The sequence below is a fragment of the Nomascus leucogenys genome, chromosome 5, assembly GCF_006542625.1.
Source record: "Nomascus leucogenys isolate Asia chromosome 5, Asia_NLE_v1, whole genome shotgun sequence".
Taxonomy (NCBI): domain Eukaryota; kingdom Metazoa; phylum Chordata; class Mammalia; order Primates; family Hylobatidae; genus Nomascus; species Nomascus leucogenys.
The window spans coordinates 129,163,272-129,187,062 of NC_044385.1; the positions used below are offsets into that span (position 1 = coordinate 129,163,272).

The 23,791-nt window shown below is 39.5% G+C and overlaps 1 protein-coding gene across 2 annotated transcripts in view; it reads left to right on the forward strand.

Annotated features, from left to right (window-relative positions):
* The window catches only part of LOC100582280, a 76,517-nt gene that overhangs the window by 29,387 nt on the left and 23,339 nt on the right, over positions 1-23,791 (forward strand). The window contains exon 4 of one of the 2 annotated variants that reach the window (XM_030813672.1): positions 5,570-5,609. The exons of the other annotated variant lie outside the window; for it this stretch is intronic. Within the exon in view, the coding sequence (XP_030669532.1) occupies positions 5,570-5,595 (26 nt within the window). The 3' untranslated portion in view covers positions 5,596-5,609. Of the gene's footprint in view, positions 1-5,569; positions 5,610-23,791 lie in introns of those variants that run through there. 2 annotated transcript variants of the gene reach the window in all.

The window sequence follows — 23,791 nt, forward strand, 5'->3', positions numbered from 1 at the left end:
GGGGTACAGAGGAGTTTGTAAGGGATGGGGGAGCATGGTGGGCGAAGCTCAGTCCGAGTTTTTGATTTCGTCATTGTAGGGGTGTACCTGGGCATGCACTTGTTTTCACCCACCTTCACCACTTGCTGGATAAGCTAGAAGATGATTGGCATTGCTGAGATTTTTTTTTTTTTTTTTGAGATGGGGTCTCACTCCTACAGTCTTGACCTTCCAGACTCAAGTGATCCTTCCACCTCAGCCACCCCAGTGGCTGGGACTACAGGTGCGTGCCACTACACCTGGCTCTTCTTTTGTATTTTTTTTTTTTTTTGTAGAGATGGAGTTTCACTATGTTGCCCAGGCTGGTCTCGAACTCCTGGGTTCAAGCAATCCACCCACCTTGGCCTCCCAAAGTGCTGGGATTACAGACATGGTCCACTATGCCCAGCCTTGCTTGGTGAGGTTTTTTTTTTTTTGGTCACAAGTGAAATAATCTGGCAGCAGTGAAGTATAGTATTTTTTGTCTTCAAATTTGGGATGAATTCAGGGCATATTCTTCCATGAAACTGGCATCAATACCTCCAACTAGATAATCTCCATTAAGTAATTTAAAAAACTGAAATTCATCATTATCATTGTAAAAAATAATTTTAAAATAAAATAAATTTAAGAATTTCGACAGTGGAGGTGAAGGGAGGTGTTCATTTACTCTTTCCTATATGAAGGGATGGTCATCACAGTGAAATACACCAGCCTGAAGCAGTACTTCTCAACCTTGGCTCCTGAGTGGAACCTCGTGGGAAGCTTTATGGAAATTCTGTTTCTCTGGTTCTGCCTTAATCCATTGAATTTAGAACCATCAGGAGTGGGGATGGGTGTATTTTGCTGCATAAATCTGTGTTTTTAAAATGCTCTCCACAGGATTTTGTTGGCCATTTTTTGGGAAATATTGGTGAGGTGAATTTGGCTAAATGCCCAGACTTTCTCTCTTTGGCTCTTCCTGTACTCTTCATGGCTTGTGATTTACTGAAACACTTATGAATTCAAGTTTTCTCATTGCATGTAATTGCTAAGTAGAGAATTTTCCACATGAAAGACTCCAACTGTATTGAAACCAACCTCAGCTATATCCTAGGAAACATTTCCCCTAGAGCTCAGTCAATACAGAGTAATTGTTTTTGGAGGAAAGAAAACATACTATCTCACCCCAGCACTAGAATATTAATTGATCTAATCAATAGAAATTGGAATATTCCGATGTTGAACACAAACTACACCCTTTGCCCAATGAACCACAACACCGCCATTTTCCAAGAACCCGAGTAGTTCAGCCTCACAGAAAAGGGCTCTGCTTTTCACCAAGCAGTGGTCAGGGGTTCTCTAGGAAGGAAGACTCAGCAGGGAGTGACAGTGTCTCAAGCTAAAGTGAAAAGCTGAGAGTGACTGCACAGATCTCCAGGGAGAATAGTCCCAGGTTCTCAGCGCTTTCACGGCCGGGTCCACTCAGCAACATTTATTATTTCCACTCTTCGTCTGCATCGGTAAATTGGATGGAGGACAGGAAACTAACAACAAAGCCTCACAACAGAAGAAAATAGATAGATTACATAAAAATAGCTGGATTACATAGGTACGTGTAAAGAGTACATGTGTCTCTCTGTATTATTTCTTATAACAGCACGTGAATCTACGACTATCTCAAAACATTTAAAAAAAGAGTTGTGTGTTTAGATGTATTTATGTATTTGCTTATGGACTATGCATAAAAAACTTTTGTGTCCCTCCCCTTCCCCATCCATCTTACTCTATGTGTATATTTCTAGTACATCTTGGGGCATGTAGAAAGTATTCAAACAGTACAGGGAAAAAGCACATTCCAACCTCATGTTGTAGGGATGTGGTAGGCATGATGTCTGATAACAACTGCCCTATATTAAGGCGTTTCTTTGAGCAAGGAACTTTGCCTAGTTCTTTATGTTTATTATCCTGAGGATAGGGATTGGGGAGAAATGGGGAATGACTGCTGCTGGGTACAGAGTTTTTGTGGGGAGTGATGAAAGTGTTCTGGAATTAGTGGTATTGGTTGTGCAATGCTATGAATATACTGAAAACCACTGAATTGTACACTTTAAATACATGGCTTGTATGAATGTGAAAAAAAATCCTTACAACAGTCTTATGAGCTAAACACTATTATCCCATTTTACTGATGAAGAAATTAAAGCTTATTGAGGTTAAGGGACTTGCATAGGTCACATCAGGTTTTAAATGGTAGAGGAGGGATTTGAACCTAAGCCAAACATTGAAGTTTATGCTTTCACAGTTTTAGCAATCTGTAAGGTAATGGGGATCATATCTACTGGCATCAAATCAAGTGTTTCTGACTTAACCAGTTGCTTTAGAAGAAACTCTTGGTTCCAGAATGACTCAAAATTCTCATGCAAAAAATGTGTTTAAGTATAGTATGTTATGAGTTAACCAAATATACAGATTATTAGGAACCTAGAATTTAAAGCTACCTTAAAGGTTAGGAGTCCAATCTCTTATTTAGTACAAAAGTATTGGTAGCAGATGGTGAATGGGAATTCTTTCAGGAAAGTGACCCTTCTCTTTGACAAAACAGTGTATTCTAATTATGAGAAAGTACTTCCTTATATGGAGCTGAAATCTGCTTACCTCTTATAACCAACAAAAAAATGAGCCTTTTTCCATGCAAAACAAACCTTTTCTATGAAATTGCAATGAGAAGAGTATAAGACAGTCTTTTTTTTTTTTTTTTCCAGGCTGAACATCGCCAGTTCTTTTTCAATCATTTGTCATTTGAAGTTACTTTCACAATCTTGATGACACTCTTTGGACATACTCCAATTACTCAATATTGCCTTTTAAATTGTGGTCTCCAAAGCTCGAGGCAATGGTGTAGATGTGATCTGACCAAGACAGGAAGCATGCTTTCTGAACATTCTTAATACCTCAGTAATTGGATGTAGGCATTTCATAGATATGGTAGGAACCAAGAAGTGTTCCTTCCAGGAATCTGACTTCAGTTGGTTCATAGGAAATATAGTATTGGAACACATTGGTGTACCAATGTGGATCCACCCAGGGTGATTATAATATGTGGGATTTCCCATGGAAATTTTTGCCCTTTGTGAACCCAAAGAGTTATTTGCTTTGCAAGATCAGAGTCCAATGCTTCACTTTTGGTAACTGATGAAATTACTCAAATCTATGCACAGGCTGAGTAACAGGTAAGAGGGAGTGGTCATCTACCAGTAGCTGAGAAGTTGTAGGTACCCACCTGAATTTGGCTCCTGGATGAAGGGTCAGGAAGGTATATGACCTTTATATGTGGCATTAGGCATTTTTTATGTATATGTAGGTTCATTTAGGGATTTTGAAAGCCACATTCAATATTTTCTTAAAACCAGTATGTTTTCTTCAGAAAGCTCAAGTTAAGTCATAACAATAAATGTGCTTTGGAACTTGCCTTTTAAAAAAGATCTTACCATTCGACACAGACTGATCATTTCAAAATAGCGCAGAGCCAAAGACAACCGTATTGACTCTAAAGAGTTGGCATATTTATGTCCATGTTTTATTTGAGTTGAATTTCCTAGGTCTGTTTACGTTTCGCTATTGAAACATACATAAACTATAATACTGGTGTAATAATATTATACTTCTCACATTTTTTAAAAGATTAAGAAAAAATTGGTATGCTCCAGTCTGCCTGGTTAGCAGAAGAATATTACGTTGGTCTTATTAGGGCTCTACTCTTTGAATTGTTCAAGAACTTTAGACGCTTGCTTGGTCTTGAAAAAAAAACGATGGAGTAGTCTTCGTCCAGGACAGTTGATACTGTTGCTGTCATGCAGGCAATGCTCTTCGGCCATGTGTAGGACGCTGACTCTCCCTATGGACAACAGAGATCACCCACTCTGGCTGGGAACCATAGGAACCCTCATCCTTGTTCACAGGACCTGTGTTCGGTGCCTAGCCCCTTGTAGTTACTGATCATAGCCATATTTCTACTGACAACGTAGCTTCCAAGCAGAGCATAGGCCCCCATATCTCCAGAAAAAGATTTTTATTTTTTAAAAAGATTCTTATTTATTTATTTCTTTATTTGAGATGGAGTCTCACTCTGTCCCCCAGGCTGGAGTGCAATGGTATGATCTTGGCTCACTGCAAACTCCGCCTCCTGGGTTCAGGCAATTCTCCTGCCTCAGCCTCCCGAGTATCTGGGATTACGGGTGCTCACCACCGCGCCCAGCTAATTTTTGTATTTTTAGTAGAGACGTGGTTTTGCCATATTGGCCAGGCTGGTTTCAAACTTCTCACTCAGGTGATCTGCCCGCCTTGGCCTCCCAAAGTGCTGGGATTACAGGCGTGAGCCACCACGCCCAGCCTAAGATTCTTATTTTTTAACTTTAATTCCTTTTAGAGAAATTATTTCTCTTTCTACATCATCTTACCATATTACCTTGTTTTAAACTCAAGTCTTTTGTGTAAATAGATGCATGCAAATGTTAAACCTTTAATTTACTTAATTTTCTCACTGCTAAATATCATCAAATGCAAATGGCCACTTAGGTGAAAGATCTTTAATAGAAATAACTTCTCTCCTTTGTCTTGGCCAATATCTGCATGCATGGCATTTTATTTTTTATTAGGAGAGATGTTGTTGCTACAGTGAATGACCCCCATATTTTTTTTGTTTTCCTTTCCCTTGATAGCAATTTAAAGATGACTTCTCTGGGTTTTTGTCCCTTATCACTTTGATGCTTTCCAGCTTTGTTACTGACTTAAAAAGAGAATTCTGTTGGAATTCTTGTTTTATTCACTGAAGAAATACATAAAGATACTAATAAGCTGATTTGGAATTTTAATAGACCATTATTAGCAATAAAACCAGGCAGCTGTGATTAGATGTCAAGAAATCTGTTGCGTTGGGAGTTAGATCCTGAAAATGTTTTGTACAGGGCTCAGGAAGAGAAAATTGTTTACCCCTAACAAATGCTGTCCAGGCAGAACTGAGCGGGAAGATGGCCTGGCCTTCTGTTTAGAAAGGCTCTCCTCAGGGTGCTCAGTTTCCTGCCTCTCTTCTGTTTTCTTCAAAGTCTCTGTAAGAGAGTTCATTATAAAAGCCCTTCTTGAAGGTAAAGGCAAAATACCATTGCTAGGGATAATTCATAAGGGATTTAAATTCGCTCATGCCTCCCATTGCCTTTGGTGTATTTCAGATAAGAAGTAGAAGAGAAAAAAGAAAATAGCAGAGTAGATCATGATATCTATTGGATTAGCTGACTTGACAGGTATTACCAAGAAATATAGTAAGAAAAATTAAACGCTTCACTGTGGGTATGATACATGTGAAACAATTGAGCAATTCAGTTTATTTGAGTTACAAACTCAAGTCAACAAAAGCAAAAATAAAGATTCTTTTGTAAGTGGGTTTATTCTGACATATCAATTCCTCAGTAGAGGAATATTTGGAAAACAGGACAAGAATATATAGCTTTTACTTGAGAACAGCATACATGAATAAAATGGCTATTAAATGTTTCCCTTTTAAAATGCTTCCTAGGCCAGCACGGTAGCTCGCGTCTGTAATCCCAGCAATCTAGGAGGCCAACGTGGGAGGATCACCTGAGCCGAGGAGCTTCAAGACCAGCCTGGGCAACACAGTGAGACCCTGTCTTTACAAAAAAATTTAAATATTAGCTGCATGTGGTGGTGCATGCCTGTAGTCCCAACTACTTTGGAGGCTGAGGTGGGAGGATGGCTTGAGCTCAGGAGGTCGAGGCAGCAGTGAACTGTGATCATGCCACTGCATAGCAGCCTGGGCAACAGAATAGGACTCTGTCTCAAAAAAGAAAAAAAGAAAAAAACAGGAATGTTTAAAAGGCTTCTTGACTTTCCTCTGTTTACATTTGTAACATAAACATTGTTAATACTCATTTTATCCTTAATTTCCTGAGATTCCGAGAGAAAATACAAAGTAAGGATATAGAATAAAACCTTTGCCAGATCTAGTTAGGAAGTAGTAAACATTTTACTGTCTAGTTTTGATACAGATTAAAAACCAAATGAAACAGCTTATTGTGCAAAACCATATTTAAGCTGCTTATAACTTTTAAAAAATACTTTCTCCTTTTGGAATTGAGTAAAACTCCTGCACAGTAGGGTATTTGTTAACTTCAGTGTAAAATTGAAAAATTTACCTGGTTTTGAGTGTTTAAAATGCCTGAGGGAAAGCTTGGGAAGATGTGGTTTTCAGGTGCATTTTGCAGTGGGGAAGTGACTACTAGCATAGCTATGTCCATCCATCTGTCCATGCAGTTGAAAGGTGTGCTCTGGGTGCCAAAGGCAAAATGAATAATGTACAGACCTGGATCCCCGAGGCCTGCGGCAGAGGAGGCAAATATCTGCAAGGCCAAGGCGGAGGGAGGGGCCGCTGCTGGCTCAGACCTGCCAACTCACATTCCCGTGAAATGTGTTTCACCTTTCTATCATTGTTCATTGTCTCTGGACCTTGAGTAGTTGCACAGGTTTCTGAGTCAAACTTTAATAAGAAAACCAAATGCACACTCTCGTTCTTAGGTGAGATAAAATCAAGATTGCATTTAAAACCTGGAAGTTAGGAGTGAATGAATGTGGAGCTTTATCACTGAAATGATTTTTCATCCTTAATTCCAAGGTAGCCTTTGCTTTCTCATTCACCAAAGGCACCAAAAACACAAACTAGACCTCTGAGAAATGATAATATTTTAAGGTCATAGTTTCCTTGATCTCTGCGAGGCTCCTCTGTATTAAAGTATTTTTTGCTATTTTCTGACACAGCTCGGAAACATGCCATTTGTTCCTGTCTTTAAGCATATAATAGTTCAACATAGTGATGACAATTTTGAGACTATTTTGATGGCCAGGTGTCTCTTTTCTGGAGTTAAAAGTAGAGGTTCTAGTCTTTCAAGAAGCATTTCAACCACTCAGTTGTCCCGGCTGAAAACACCTCCATTATTATCAAGTCCATTTTTCCTTTTAGCTTTTGAATTATTTCATCATCAAGGGTTATCAATTTTACCTCCTAAACTTTGCCCTTAAAATAGCTATCAAACAGTCTCCTGACTTTATTTTTCTTCTGCTCCAACCCATTCTCACAGTATTATTAAAAATATTATATATATACATATATTTAATTGACAAAGTATATGTTTATCGTGTATAGCATGTTTTTGAAATATGTATACTTGTGGAACAGCTAAATCAAGATAACTAACATATGCATTCCCGCACATACTTATCAAGTTATTGTGATGAGAACACTTAAAATCTACTATCTCAGCAATTTTCAAGGATACAATACGCTATTAGCTACAGTCACCATGTTGTACAATAGATCTCTTGAACTTATTCCTCCTATCTAACTGAAATTTTTCATCCCTTGACCAACAACTTCCATACACTGTCTTTTTAATTTTTTTTAAGTCTTTTAGTATCATTTGGAAACATTCATTTAGGCAAAGCTTCCAGAAGCACACTCAAGGAATGAATGGGGAATGAAAGGGACACTGCTTTGTGGTTAATTACATTGTCTTCCTAGACAATCTGATCTTGTCACTGTCCTGGTTAAAACTTGTTTGTGGTACCCTGTTGCCTTAGGTTAGAGTCCAGACCTATATTCCAGGTAGAACACAGGCCCCTGGCCAAACGATCACAGGCCAAGCTCTCTGAGTCTCCATCCTTTTTCTTTTCTTTTCCTTCCACCCCCTCTACCTCCTTTCTTCTCCACCCCATCCCATTTCCCTATCAACCTGATGCTCAGTGACTTCCTCTCCCTCAAGCCCATTCTTCATCACAGCCATTCTCTGCTTTGCCATTGCTCTCTGAGCCTGGAATACCCATCTCTTTCCCATTTTGGTTCCCTGCTTACTCTTCAAAGACCCAGCTCAAATGTCCCTCCTCTATAAATTCCCAGAGCGGGCAGCCTCTTGCTCTGTACTCTCCATGATGTAGTCTAGGATGGCTATTTCACATCTCTTTGTCTTTCTTTCTGTATTCTGATCTCTGCCTTTTCAACTAAACTGAACTTTATGAGGCAGAGTCTATGTTTTTCATTTTGTGTACAATTGCCTTGCATTGGGCCTGGCATGTCACAGATGTCAATAAATGTTTGTCAGTTGATTAAATGAAAGTGTGTCACTTTCCTGGCTAATGTCATATATTTTTCATTTTGCTCTAGGTCTCCAGAAAAGAGCATCCCTTGAGCAGAGTGGAATGAACTCAGTTAGTTGCTATAAAGTCTATACCTCTTCTAGCCTTTCAGTGATGATTCATTTATCCATTCTTTCATATAACGCACAGTTGTTGAGCATTTTCTATCAGGTGTTTTACTAGCCATTGAGAATGAAAAGATATCTAGGCCAGATATCACATCAGCTTGTCTTGGAGCCCTTCTAGGAAGGGAAAGGAGCTACAAAAACCAGACTTGCCGCCTTACATGATCTGTGGCACCTGTGAGCCTTCTGGCAGTTTGTTTCTAGGCTCTTCTTTCAGTTTCAGCAAAAACTCGAGTGAGCTGAGGGCAGGACCAGTTGACGTATCAATCTAGTTATAAATTCTTCTAAAAGGTCCCTCCTGGCTTTGGTAATGTCTGGGCTCAGACATCTCTGCAAGGCTGAATTATTTCTAGGTCAACCATTTTGAGGTTCCTTACTCCCAGATGAATGGTTAAAAACTCAGATAAGAAGTATTTTTTTAAATAATGCAAGGTGGAAAGTGAATGGCTTTTGTTTAGTTTCAAACCGATTCCTCATCTTAGGAAGACAGAAGAGCACAGATGATATTCTGGTGCTGTCGTTTATTTGTTGTGAATTTGCTAATCAAACGCCCACTCCCTTTTCTATTCCTCTCTGCTCAGCCTTCAGAAGAGTGCTGGCATCTGACTTAAGCGAAAGGGAGGAGCGAGTTTTCTAAGGTGGCAGAATGCCAACATCCCTTTGCCTTCTGTTGTCTTGTGAGGTATGCCAAGTCATCTGGTGGCTACTTGTAGCAGAGTAAAGGATTATTAATTGTTCTCTGATAATTCTGTCAAGGATTCTTTAACCCCTTGACTTAAAGTAGCTATGGTAGAGATATTAGAATGACAAACCCAAGGGCACGTAGTAGAATTAATATTCTGCAAAGACCAAAGTTTTGCACAGGTCCCATTTTACTTGTTTTCACGTCACTCCCGTATCTCTGGTGAAGTGGACAGGATGAATTGATAGAGTAGCAAAGCGAAGACAAATGACCACATCTCTTCCCAGCCACGCGGTGACCCGGGTTGCACAGTAATGAGTATAAACAGCAGGCACTCTGAGGCTAAGGAGAGAAAAATGCTGATAGAGCACTTGCTTTGATTGGATTTATAATATTATAGGGAGAAATGGAAAGTGAGAGGGAGAGATAGGAAGGGGTGAGGCAATACGGAGTGAAGACGGGAAGACCTATTTATGGCTCTTTCGTGGTCATAACTCAGCTGCTTTGTTTTGCCCACTCAGTGAACTGAACTTCTTCAATCCTTTTGTTTGACAGCCTCAGGGAATAAATTCCTCCTTAATCCACCTCCTAGGCCCAGCTGAGGTAGTGGGAACAGAGCAGCTTCGCACAGAACCAATAAGTTCACTTCCCAGAGGCGAAAGGGTAATTTGTCCTGCCTGTTCACTCCATCACTGACCTTGCTGTTCTGCGGGTGCCCAGGGTACCAATTAGTGCTAATTGCTGCCGATGGTGGTGAAAGATTCTGTGACAAGTCTCTGCTGAGAACAGGGCTGACCCCTAACTCATTTCATGTAGAGCATGCCCGTGAGACCAGGTACTTTGGGATAGTACAACAGTATGGATGGGTGGGGAAGAAAGATCCTTGGCAAGAGCACAGGCCTGTCCTGCTACAGTCCACTAACAGCTACTGAAAACCACAATTAGTTTTTCCAGAAAGAGGAATTTTGCTATTGCTTCTCTAGATCTTACTTTGATGTGGAAGGATCCAAAAGTATGCCCAAAGTAAGAGTCAATCTAATTATATGTGGAGTACAAATTCACTGCTTCACTTCTGCCTAGCAAAGCAGCCAGAGATCTTTATGCCCAGTGAAATAAATTTTTAACAGACTTGCTATAATGTATCAAAGTTTCCTGAATAAAGTTGAGCGAGTAAGCATGGCTTTTAAGATCTTTCAATGTGATGGACAAGAAAATATCCACGTAGAGAGAAGTAGGGCTGCTTATTGCAATTAGCCACATTATTGCATCTGGAAAATCCTCTCCATGGGGGATCAGTGGTCCTGGCATCACACATTTAAATTAATATAAAAGAGGTGCTTTGCATTAGTCAAGAAAAAGTTGAGAGTTTTCTGATTTGACCACTGTACTCTTGAAAAAGGTAGTTCATTTCGTATCTAAAGTAGCCAGAGCTAGCTTCAACAATTGCCAGCTACCAGTTATAAATAGCTTTCCTCTCTGAAACAAAGCCTCATCTTTCAAATTGCTACTTTCTTAAGGAAAAAAAAAGCCCTGACATTCTTTCAGCACTCGCCAGCTGTTCCAGATGTTATGATTCCACATCTAGGGCCACATTCCGAACTAAAAATATATACATTAGCTTGACTTCCAACTTCTTCACTAAAGTAACATCATAAGTTATCTTATTTGTCCCTTTGTTATGTCCTAGAAGTGTTGGTAAGTAGTTTTTAAGGGGAGAGAGAATTTAATCCTCATTTTTTTCCGTGAAACCTCTTATGACAAATAGTAAATTTCACTCATAAAATTGTAACCTAGTCCATTAGAGTGTAGTCCAGATTTCTTTTTACTTATACTGAAAAGTAACAAAATATCCTATTGTTATCACATTCACAAAACAAGAGAAAATAAATAAATTGAATAACAAAAACTTTTGAAAGTGGGACTTAAAATAGTTTGATTACAGACAGATCTTGCTGGTGGTCTGAAAAGACTTGGATGTTACCAGAGCCCATGGAATCAAACAGTTCCTACTACGGCCACCAGATGGCCCTATGAGACCAGAGCTTTTCGTGTAGATGCTGGCGGTGGTAGTGGTAGTGGTGGTGGCAGTAACTATAGTTTCAGGATGGGTTGGGAATCAGGCAGAAAGCAGCAACCGCCCAGCCTTCACGTTGGCTGCATCTCCTCCAACAGTTCTCCATCTCAGACATTCACCAGCTAGTGTGACATTTTAAAAATGGAACTTGGATGATCACATTTTCTTGCTCAAAACTCTCGAATGGTTTCTCAGTATGTGTAGAATAAATTCCAGACTCCTGATCCTGGTTTACAAAGCCCTACATGATCTGGTACATAGTTACTGTTCTGGCCTTACTGAGGCCCACTCTCCCTCTCATCTTTTTTTGAGACGGAGTCTCGCTCTGTTGCCAGGCTGGAATGCAGTGGCGCGATCTCGGCTCACTGCAACCTCCACCTCCCGGGCTCAAGCGATTCTCCTGCTTCAGCCTCCCGAGTAGCTAGGACTAGAGGCATGTGCCTCCACACCCGACTAATTTGTGTATTTTTAGTGGAGACAGGGTTTCACCATGTTGACCAGGCTGGTCTGGAATTCCTGACCTCAGGTGATCCGCCTGACCCAGACTCCTAAGGTGCTGGGATGACAGGCGTGAGCCACCGCGCCCGGCCGTCCCCCCTTAATCTTACTCCAGCCACACAGCCTTTTCGTATTTCTATTTGTTTATTTACTTTAAGTTCTGGGATACATGTGCAGAACCTTTTTGTGTTTCTTGAAGGAGCAAAGCTCCTTCAGAACCTGTGCATTAATTGTCTCATTTGCCTCAGATGCTCTTATTCATATCACCAAATGGCTTAGATCTTATCCTTCAGCCCTCAACTCAACATCTGTGTAGAGTAAAGCCATCCAATCCAAGCATTAACTCAGCTGCTCTCCAATCTATCACTTTAGTTTTCTGACTAAGCCTTAATCGTGATTTCTTTCTTCCTTCCCTTACTTTCTTTCCCCTTCTTTTCTTTTCCTTTTTTCATTTCCTCCCTCCCTCCCTCCCTTTCTCTGCCTCTTTCTTTCTTTGGCTTTCCTGCCTCCCTCCCTCCCTCTCTCCCTCCTTTCTTCCCTCCTTTCCTTCCTTCCTTCCCTCCTTTCCTTTCCCTTCCTTCCTTCCTTCCATCTTCCTATTTACTTGTCTAATATATGATCTATGTATTATCAGTTTATCTCCACTGGAATGTAAACACCATAGAGCAGGATTTTTTTTAAAAAAGTTCATTGTTATTTATCTCATCATCAGGACCATGGCTGTTCTTGTATAGAGAATGAATAAATGGATGTTTGAGATATTTGTAAGTCAGGCATTTATAGTAGAAGTACGGTACATCCACAGATTACTAGCATTTGGATAATTTGTAATGGTAAAATTTATTATAAATTAGTTAAGTGTTTTCATTTTCCAAACAGTTACTGAACAGTAAGTACCAGGCATTGTGATGGGCACTAGAGATAACCCAGTGCTGGATGCCAGCAAGAAAAGTTATGTTCTGAGATCCCAGGCTCTATTCCAAGCGCTTTTACATATTATCTCATTTAGTACCTACAACAATATTCTGAGACAAGTGCTTTAGTCTCTAATTTCATTTTACAGAGTAAGAAACAAATTTAGTCAAGATAAGTAATATACCCAAGATAACATGACTGTTGCATTATGGAACCGGACTCAACCTGATATGACATAGTCCATCCTGAAGGAATCAACAAAGGCAAACAATGGGACTAGACTCCAAGCATGTCTGGCAATAGAAGTATCAGGCAGAGATAACAGCATGATTAAAGACATAAAACAAGTTACCAAAATGTGAACAAGACTATCAGAATAGTCCAGATGTATCTAACAAAGAACCACATAGGATTTCTAGAAAGAAAAAAATAGTAATTGAAATACAAATCTCAGTGGATAAGATAAAGTCTAGCTAGATTTAAAGAGAGTAGTAAACAGATGAAGAGAGAATTCGTGAACTAAACGATTGATCTTAGGAAATTTCAAGATTACAGCACAGAAAGATTAAGTGATGGAACTATATTAAAGAGAGGTTGAGAGATGTGGACAACAGAATTAGAAGGCCCAATATATTTCTAGTAGAAATTCTAGGTGAAAGAAGAGAAAGAAGGGAAAGGCCAATAGTTAAAGAGTTGATGGCTAAAACTTTCAGAAAATTGATTAAAGCCATAAATTGACTAAATTTCTTTCTTTTTTTAAAAAAATTCTATGTTAGGTTCAGGGGTACATGCACAGGTTTGTTACATAGGCAAATTGCATATTGTAAGGGTTTGGTGTACAAATATTTCATCACCCATGTAATAAGCATAGCACCTAATAGGTAGTTTTTCAATCCTCACCCTCCTCCTACCCTCTGCCCTCAAGTAAGCCCTGGTGTCTGCTGTTCCCTGCTTTGTATCTCTATGTACTCAATGTTTAGCTCCCACTTACAACAAATATGCAGTATTTTGTTTTCTGTTCCTGTGATAGTTTGCTTAGGATAATGACCTCTAGCTCCAGTCATGTTACTGCAAAGGACATGATCTCATTCTTTTTCTGGCTACATAGTATTCCATAGTGTATATGCACCACATTTTCTGTATCTAGTCTACCATTGATGGGCATTTAGGATGATTCCATACCTTTGCTATTGTGATTAGTGCTGTGATGAATTTGCATGCATGTGTCTTTATGGTAGAATGATTTATATTCCTTTGGGAATATACTCAATAAATAATGGGATTGCTGGGTCAAGTGGTAATTCTGCTTTGAGTTCTTTGAGAAATCATCAAACTGCTTTCCACAGTGGCTGAACTAATTTACACTCCCACCAGCAGTATATGAGCATTCCCTTTTCACCACAACCCTACCAGCATCTGTTATCTTATGACTTTTTAGTAATAGCCATTATGACTGTTGTGACGTGGTATCTCATTGTGGTTTTGGTGTGCATTTCTCTAATAATTAGTGACACTGAGTATTTTTTCATATGCTTGTTGACTGTGTATGTCTTCTTTTCAGAAGTATCTGTTCATATCCTTTGCCCACTTTTTAATGGGGTTGTTTATTTCTTGTAATTTTGTTTAAGTTCTTTGTAGATGCTGGATATCAGGCTTTGTCAGATGGGTAGATTGCAAAAATTTCTCCCATTCTGTAGGTTGTCTGTGTACTATCTTGATAGTTTCTTTTTGCTGTGTAGAAGCTCTTTAGTATAATTAAGTCCCAGTTTCAATTTTTGTGTTTGTTTTGCAATTGCTTTTGGAGGTTTCATCATGAAATCTTTGCCAGAGCTTATGTCCAGAATAGTATTTCCTAGGTTATCTTCTAGAGATTTTATAGTTTTAAATTTTGCATTTAAGTCTTTAATCCATCTTGAGTTGATTTTTGTATATGGTGTGAGGAAGGGGTCTAGTTTCAATCTTTTGCATATAGCTAACCATTTATTCCAGCACCATTTATTGAATAGAGAGTCCTTTCTCCATTGCTTGTTTTTGTCACCTTTGTCAAAGATCAGATGGTTGTAGGTGTGCAGCATTATTTCTGGGCTTTCTATTCTGTTCCATTGGTCTATGTGTTTGTTTTTGTACAAGTATCATGCTATTTTGATTGTGTAGCCTTGCAGTATAGTTTGAAGTTGGGTAATGTGATACCTCCAGCTTTGTTCTTTTTGCTTAGGATTACTCTGGCTATTTGAGCTCTTTTTTGGTTCCATAGGAATTTTAAGATAGTTTTTTTCTACTTCTGTGAAGAATGCCATTGGTAGTTTGATAGGAATAGCATTGAATCCGTAAATTGCTTTGGGCAGTATGGCCATTTTAACAATATTGATTATTCCTATCCATGAGCATGGAATGTTTTTCCATTGTTTGTGTCATCTCTGATTTCTTTGAGCAGGGTTTGGTAATTCTCGTTGTAAAGATCCTTTCACTTCCCTGATTAGTTGTATTCCTAGGTATTTTTTTTTTATGGCTACTGTGAATGGGATTGTGTTCTTGATACAGCTCTCAGCTTGAATGTTATTGGTATATAGGAATCCTACTGATATTTTTACATTGATTTTGTATCCTGAGACTTTGTTGAAGTTGTTTATCAAGTCAAGAAGCTTTTGGATAGAGACTATAGGGTTTTCTAGGTGTAGAATCATATTGCATAAATTGACTAAATTTCATAAATCAGATTAAAAAATGCAACGTGTCCTGAGCTGAATAAATAAATCCACACGTAAACATGTCTTGATAGAACTTCAGAACACCACAGGCAAACAGATCTTATAAGCAACCAGAGAAAAAGACATAGCTCTCCTACAAAAGGATAACCATTAAACGAAAAGAAGGCTCATCAGCCAAAATAGATGTTAAAATATAATAGAATAATATTTTCAAAGTGCTGAGGGAAAATCATTGTTAATAAATATTCTATACTTAAACTATATTTCAAGAGGCAAAATAAAAAAAGACACTTAAAGATAAAGACTGAGTTAGTTTGCCACCAACAAAGTTCTTGATTGAAAACATCCTGTGTAAGAGGTGCTTCAGGAAGAAGGAAACTGAACTCAGAAGGAAGGAGTGAGCTGTGAGAATGAAGGTGAATGTGCGGCTCCATGTGTATAAGCATCATCCACATAAAACCACGGAGGCGGTGACTGTGAAGGGTGGCAAAGTCAAGATGGAACTCGATCGCTGCACAACATAATATGTCACATGGGAAGAGGATGTCTGTACTTAAATCACTGTAAAGTCATCTAAGGTTAGAGACATTGACAATCTTCAGACTTTAAGTATGTTTTTGACTATGCTGAGGTAATCAAGAAAATCTTAATTTCAGGGTGACTTTGTTTAAAGGGATGACTTAGCAATCCAGGCTTCTTCCACTTAGTGAGGCCACTGTCTTTGATGCACCCACAGCTGCTGTGCATGCTGCTAACAGCGGAGTGAGTGCAAGATTGCAGAGGACATGTGCAGCTAGGCTTGGAAGTGCAGACATCAGGTGTGGCCTCATCCTTTGCCAGGTGCCATTCTCATCATCCCAAACTCATTGCCCTACTTTTGTGTAACTAGAAATAGGGACAGCTTGTCAAAATACTAAAACGCTAAACACTAAAAGAATAGAGGTAGGATCTGTAGCTTGCAAATAAGTAGAGGAAAGAAAAAGAATAAATAAAACTTGGTGAAATTGGTGAAATCAATAGAAAGCAAAAAGGAGGAAAAAAGCATAGAAAAAAATGAAGAGAAAGTGCAAAATAAAATAGCAGAATAAGCACAATAAATAACAATTACATTAAACTTACCAGTTATTATGCAGAGATTATCAGAATAGGTAAGAAACTCCTTACAGTCAAAGGCAAAAACTAAAACACAAAGCCAGCTGGATGTAATTTGTAAGGAACAAATCTAAAAAAGATTGAAAAGTTAGAATATAAAGAAGATAAAGATATACCAGCTAAATAACCAAAGAAAGCTAGTCTAACCATATTCATTGCAATAGATCCTTAAGGCAAAAAACACTGTTAAGGCTGATGAGGGTTACTACATTTGGATAAAAGGAATAATTCAGGAGGAAAATATAAGAATTAAGAAGTCTGAACTTTTAGTCACCTAATAATGCAGTTTGTATTTAAACAGCCAAAATTGTCATCATCACAAGGTTAAATTGACAAATCCCTGTTGTAGTGAGAGTTTTTTAGCACATCTGTCAGTGATCAGTAAATGATGCAAAATAAAAATTGGTCAGGCTGTAGTAGATTTGAGCAACACAATTACTTTACCTGTATAGAACCTGCTCCCAACAGAAAGAATACACATTTAGGAGGATTCTGCCATAATTTTTCAAGAGATGAAGTGAATCTCGACCAAAACAATCACAATGAGTTAAAAGCAAAGAACTGGAAAAGTAACAGGGTTTGCTATTTACTAAATATGGGAGTTGAGGAGGGAAAAGGTGGAATGGAAAATTATTAGGGCCAGCCAGCTGGATCGTGGTGCTGTAAACGGTGCGAACAAAAAGGATTGAGGAGGAAGTTTGGGCAGAGGGGAGGATGATGAGTCCAGGGGAGATCTTTTGAGTTTAAAGTGCATTTTATGGAGAAAGCTGAATATCAGCTCCCCGGGCTGTTCCATTTGAATAGTCTTCTCTGACTTTCCATATACGTGTGTTCAGAAATAATATTGCTGATTCATCCATATTTAATAGATAACTCTTAGTAGAAATGCTACTTGATCAATCAGGTAATACTTAGGGGGCTTATGTTGGAACAGCTAATTTTATTACGCACTATTTATTATTAATTGATTAGGGCTCTTAAGTGGGTAAGAGCTTTTCCTTTCAAGTGGGTTATAGAAGTAACTATTGATGCCCTAAAGCTGATCTATAACATGAATCAGATAATAATAATAATAAGCTATCATTTGTAAGTATGTACAAGCTCTTCCACATATGCTATTATTATTTTCACAGCAATGCCAGGAGGTAGATAGAATAGGATATATATTATTATACCCATTTTGCAGATGAGGAAATTGAAGATAAAATCACACAAGTGTATTCTCTGACCTTCAAATCCTGTTGGTTTTATAATTTAGACTTTCCAAGATGGTTGCAGGCTGAAAAGGTTGAAATGAAAAAAACAGCCACTTCTGTTTTTCTTTGGTGCTTAATTCAGGGTGCTTTGCTCCCCATCTTATCTCTTGCCCCGGGCTTGCTGTTTTGAGGTCTTTATTTCTCAGGAGGCTTTTTTTTTTTTTTTTTTTTTTTTTGAGAAAGAATCATGCTCTGTCTGTCACCCAGGCTCGGGTGCAGTGGCATGATCTCTGCTTACTGCAACTTCCGCCTCCCGGGTTCAAGCAATTCTCCTGCCTTAGCTTCCCAAGTAGCTGGGATCACAGGTATGTGCCACCATGTCTGGCTGATTTTTGTATTTTTAGTAGAGACGAGGTTTTGCCATGTTGGCCAGGCTGGTCTCGAACTCCTGACCTCAAGTGATCTGCCCACCTTTAGCCTCCCAAAGTGCTGGGATTACAGGCATGAGCCATCGTGCCTGACCTCTCCTGAGATGTTTTGATCCTGGAGCTTGTGGATAGGTTTACATGTGTGCAGATATTTTTGCATATGTTTTTATTCACTCCTTTTTTATGCCTTTTTTTTTTTTAAAAAAAACTCAAACCTCCTTTCCTCCTTCCATTGCACCTTCCCATACCATAATGGGTGGAAAGATAAAAGCTACAGTTTCTGGGGGGATTCTGTTCTCTGCACTGAACCCTGACCAAGAGTACCTATGTGATATTTTCTAAAGAGAAACTTGACAACTTTCATCGATTCTCAGAAGTCTCCAGAACCACTGAGGAGAGAAAAGGGAATAGTAACAGGAAGACGTGCTTTAAGCAATCATTAGATTTCTCTTTTGCATTTCACTCTCCTTTGCATTTCTCCGTTTTTCTCTTTAGGGACTGTAAGTCCAATTAGAGTTATATATGACTTGATGACGTAGCAGAAGCAGGGGAGGTTTCCAAAACTCTATCCTTTTTATTTGGGAACAAACAATACCTAGGTACTAAGTTTCTCTATGGTTAAGCTAAAGGAAAATGCCCCTAATACCCTATACTATTTTTGATATCTCTGGAATGAAATCTATATTATACAAATGCAGCTTCCAAAGGACAGAAGTAATTATACTCGTCCTTACATTTGTTCATTTCTGTATACTTCAGAAAAGTCACTTGCCTTCATTGGAATTAACACAGACGGATGGCTGAGAAGACTTGGATGTGGCTTTCAGCCTCTTTATGCCTCTAGGTCTTAATTCTTCCACTTCTTTCATTTGAAATTTTCTCTCCTCATCTTCTGCTTGCCAAACTCATTCTCATTCTCAAGAATGAGCTAATGTCCCTCCTTTGGGAAGGTAGCTCTGAACTCACCCCCAGTCTGATGTAATCACTTTCTAGTCTTCCTCTCTAGACTGTGTGCTCCTTGAGCACAAAAGAACTGGGTCTTTTCGTCTTCAAAAAAAAAAACCCTTCTCTAGCACCGAGCATAGTGTCTCACATAAAAGGAAATTTATATATATTTTATTTTTTCGTATTTGGTGTGAGTAAATATTAGCAGTAAAGTGTGTAATTCTTAAAAGTCTTTTTGAGGCCATACACATAGCAAACAAGCATATGAAGAAAATATTCAACATTACTAATCATTAGAAAAATCAAATCAAAACCACAATGAGATACCACCTCACACCAGTCAGAATGGCTATTATTAAAAAGTCAAAAATAACAGATGTTGGTGCGGTTACAGAAAAAAGGGAACACTTACACACTGCCGTTGGGAATTCAAATAGTTCAGCCACTGTGGAAAGCAGTTTGGAGAACGTAGAACTACCATTTGACCCAGCAATCCCATCACTGGGTATATACCCAAAGGAATAGAAATCGTTCTTCAATAAAGACACATGCAGGTATATGGTCATCACAACACTTTCATAGTAGCAAAGACAAAAATCAATCTAGATGTCCATCAACAGTGAACTGAATAAAGAAAATGTGTAAGTACACACCATGGAATACTATGTAGCCACAAAAAAGAATGAAATCATGTCCTTTGCAGCAACATGAATGCAACTGGAGCCCATTATCCTAAGTGAATTAATGCAGGGACAGAAAACCAAATACAGGCTTGCACTTCCCTTCCCTCCCCTGCTGATGCCATGCAAAGAGAAAAAGGAAACTGAATCCAACATGTTCTCACTTATAACTGGATGCTCAACATTGAGTACACGTGGACATGAAGAAGGGAACAATAGACACCGGGGCTTACTTGAGGGTGGAGGGTGGGAGGAAGGTGGGGATTGAAAAACTATGTATTGGGTACTATGTTCACTGCCTGAGTGATGAAATCATTTGTACACCAAATACCAGCAACACACAATTCACCCATTTAACAAATCTGTGCATGTACCTTGTGAACCTAAAAGAAAAGTTGGACCAAAAAAAATATTTTCTCTCAAAGATTTTTGAAAATGCACGCATAATATGCATGAATGAGGGAAAGAAGGAATGAACTAAAGATTTGGCATGCTGGAGATCTGATTGTGTTGATATTGATTGGGAATCCCAACGTGCTCTCTCTCTTAACAGTTCAGAAAAACAGTTCCCACTAGTCTACCTCGCTGCTCTGCCTCTGGCTGGACATTGTTCTTTCTGGGTAAGATCTGAGCACAGAAAACTCCTGTTAGCAATAAAGCATTCCCACTTACCATTCACTCACATTCATTCCAAAGAGTTTATTGAGTGCCTGTTAGGTTCTAGACACTATTTTAGGCACTAAAACTCAAGAACAAAACCGAGAAGAAACATCTGTCTTCTCATTGAGTTTACATTCTAGTGTAAGGAGATCAAAAATTATCCATAAATACAAGAAGTGAAATATGTTAACATTTACGTGTTATAGAAAAAAATCGAGCTGGGTCAGAGGCTTTGGGGGGTCTGGGTGATAGTGGGGTGCTTTCATTTTAAATAGAGTGGGCAGGAGAGGCCCCTCTGAGAAAGCGACTCTTGAGGGAAGATGTGGGGTAAGTTGGCCATGAAGACATCTGGGAGAAGAGCATTCCCTGCACAGGAATAGTCAAGGCAGAGGCCCTATAGCAGCTGCTGGGGCTGGAGCAGGGTGGGCAAGGGTGAGAGGGAGGGGGTAAGGGGGAGGGATTAGAAGGAGGTAGTAAGGGCCTTTGATGGTTTGGCTGTGTCTCCACCCAAATCTCATCTTAAATTGTAGCTCCCATAATTCCCACGTGTTGTGGGAGGGACCAGGTGGGAGATAATTGAATCATGAGGGCAGTTTCCTCTCTACTGTTCTCATGGTAGTGAATGAGTCTCATGAGATCTGATGGTTTTATGTGGGGAAACCCCTTTTGCTTGATTCTCATTTTCTCTCTTGTCTGCCACCATGTAAGACGGGCCTTTTGCCTTCTGTCATGATTGTGAGGCCTCCCTTGCCATGTGAAACTTTGAGTTCATTAAACCTCATTTTCTTTACAAATTACCCAGTCTCCGGTATGTCTTTATCAGCAGCATGAAAATAGACCAATCCAGTCTTCTAGGCTATTTTAAGGACTTTGGCTTCTTTCTCTGAGGGAAGAAGGAAGCCACTGGAGGGCTCTGAGCAGAGGAGGAATATAACTTGGCTCAGCGATTTCAAAGACTTCCTCTGGCTGCTGTGCTGGGAGTGGATGGGGGGTGAGCAATGGTGGAAGACAGAGGAGGTACTGCAGTGAGCTGGAGACAAGGGACAGGTGGCAGGGGACTGGTAGCAGGTGGACAGGCTTGGGTCAGAGGCGTCTGGTGAATGGTGCTTTTGACTAATCCTTATCAACTGTGAACTTAAACTGAAGACTCAGGTATCTTTTGAAAGGCTTCTATAAAAGTGTTGATATGGGTAATAATTGGTAAGGTTTTTGGATGACAGTGCCTATGCTCCACATAGACTCATATCTTGCTTTTTTTAAATGTGGGTTTTCTTCCTATAAAAGAGTTGCTATTGATTCAACATCCATACCATAAATTGAAAGTCATCTTGGTTGTATTGTGTGAGCTCTGTGGAAGGAATGCTTCCTGGATTTGATCAAGAAACATCGCATCTAAGTAATTTATTAGAGGATTGTGAAGAAGTGTAGGTGCTAGGGGATAATGTTTAGACTTTTCAAAAAGTTCTGGACAATATTTTGTACTGTGGGCTATTGAAGTGTAAGTGTTTGAGTAAGAAAATGTTTAAAAAATAAAAAACCAGTGGTATAAGTAAAATTTTTGTTGGGGGGCTCATTAAGAAAATTCTAAATAGCAAGATTCTTGGTGAATTCCACAAGTCTGTGGTAAGAGACCGTTTCCAGAGAAACAGGAAATACTTTTCACATGGGTAGTATGCTAACAGAACACATTAACCAGAAAGCTGGAATCTACTGAAAATAGTAGTAGATCTTAAAAGTCTGAAATAAATTATTTTTGTGGATACTTTCCTAGTTTGACACAAGAGATATAAAGACATTTGTATGTAAGCCTTTGAGATTGAACCCTAGAGAAGACCAAGAAGTTTCTGCGTGGATAACTCACAGATAAACCTCAAATTCAGATTCCCCTTTCCCTTGCTCCAGGCTCTTTATCTTGGAGAACTGCCTCATCCTCTCGGTCTATTGCTCAATCCAGAAGCCACGAATACTTCTGTTTGCCTGTTCCCCTAACAGGTGCACAGCTCGGCTGAGTCTTCGATTCTCATCTGTTGCACTCCCTCCTTGGTATTTCTACCCCCAGCATCCTCCTTGGGGCTCTGCCGTTTCCCTCTTGGAATATTCCCCTGGCCACCTGGCTGGCTTCGTGGCCTCCATTGCAGCCCCACTCAAGCTTGTCCTCAGATGGGACACCAGGGTGAGGGTTCTCATCCACAAATCTGATAATGTCAGTTTCCTCGGAAAACCCCTGCATGGCTTCCCCTTGCCTTCCAGATGAAATCCAAAATCCTTAACGTGGCACACAAAGTCTTCTGTTATCTGGCCCTCGCCTTCATATTCTCGATTCCCCTCTTACCACTCCCTTCCTCGAACCCTGGAACCCTAAATTGGAACCATGTGCAGCTCCCTGTGTGTCCTGCTCATCACAGTGAGGGGCTTTGCATATGTTTAATTTCCTCGTGCAGCACTGGGCTTCCTGCACGGTTCATTCCTCCTCCTCCTCAACATCCCAGCTTGAGGTCACTGCCCTAGGAAATCTTTCCTCTCTGTCTCTGTTTCTACATCAGGTATCATTCCTGTGTGTTCCCTTAGCATTTTGTGTCTATTGCACTTATTTCTTGAATTGTTACTATTGTTGAAAAAATTTTTTAAATCTTAGTCTCCTTAAGCTTTAGTAAGTCTCAGAAATGTGAAACATGCTTAGTTAATGTTTGCTAACTCAGACCTTCCATTACATATCCTTGTATATGACTATCAAACACATCTCTATTTTCAGGACTTTTTTTTTTTTCGAGACAGAGTCTTGCACTGTCGCCCGGGCTGGAGTGCAATGGCTCGATCTCAGCTCACTGCAACCTCCGCCTCCTGGGTTCACGTGATTCTCCTGCCGGGTAGGTAGGATTACAGGCTCACACCACCACACTTGGCTAATTTTTTGTATTTTTAGTAGAGACGGGGTTTCACTATGTTGGCCAGACTGTCTGGAACTCCTGACCTCGTGATCTGCCCACCTTGGCCTCCAGACTTTTGGTTGAGTGTGCTTGTAGAGATCTTATTTTTATGTGGTAGTATTTTAAATAGGGGACTGAAAGGACAAATGACCTCAGTACCTATGTTATCTTTTATTGCATTCCACTAACATTCCCATGTTTCTCTTTTTTGCCTTCTCTCATCTTCATTTAGCATGTCAATATTTTATAAAATAGGTGATAATGCAAAACTCTCAAATATATATCCCAGAAAGGAAATAAGATGGAACCTGGAGTTGGTCATGAAGAATTCTTGAGAGCCAGTATTCTGTTTTTCTTCAGTGACCCAATGTAAATCACTTTGAAAGAAGAGAGACAAAGAAGTCTGTTTTTCATTCCATCTCTTTGCCTGTGTAAATAATTACTATCAGTTTCTAGGCTTTAGGACCAGTGCCATAAAGGCATTTTAAGGTTCAATTTCACAGACTCATTTCTGACTATCTCAGGACACCATGGGAATGATCTGTGTACTGTGCTGTTTTCTGGAGTGACTTAGCCATGCAGCCCTTTTGCTATGACACAGCAGC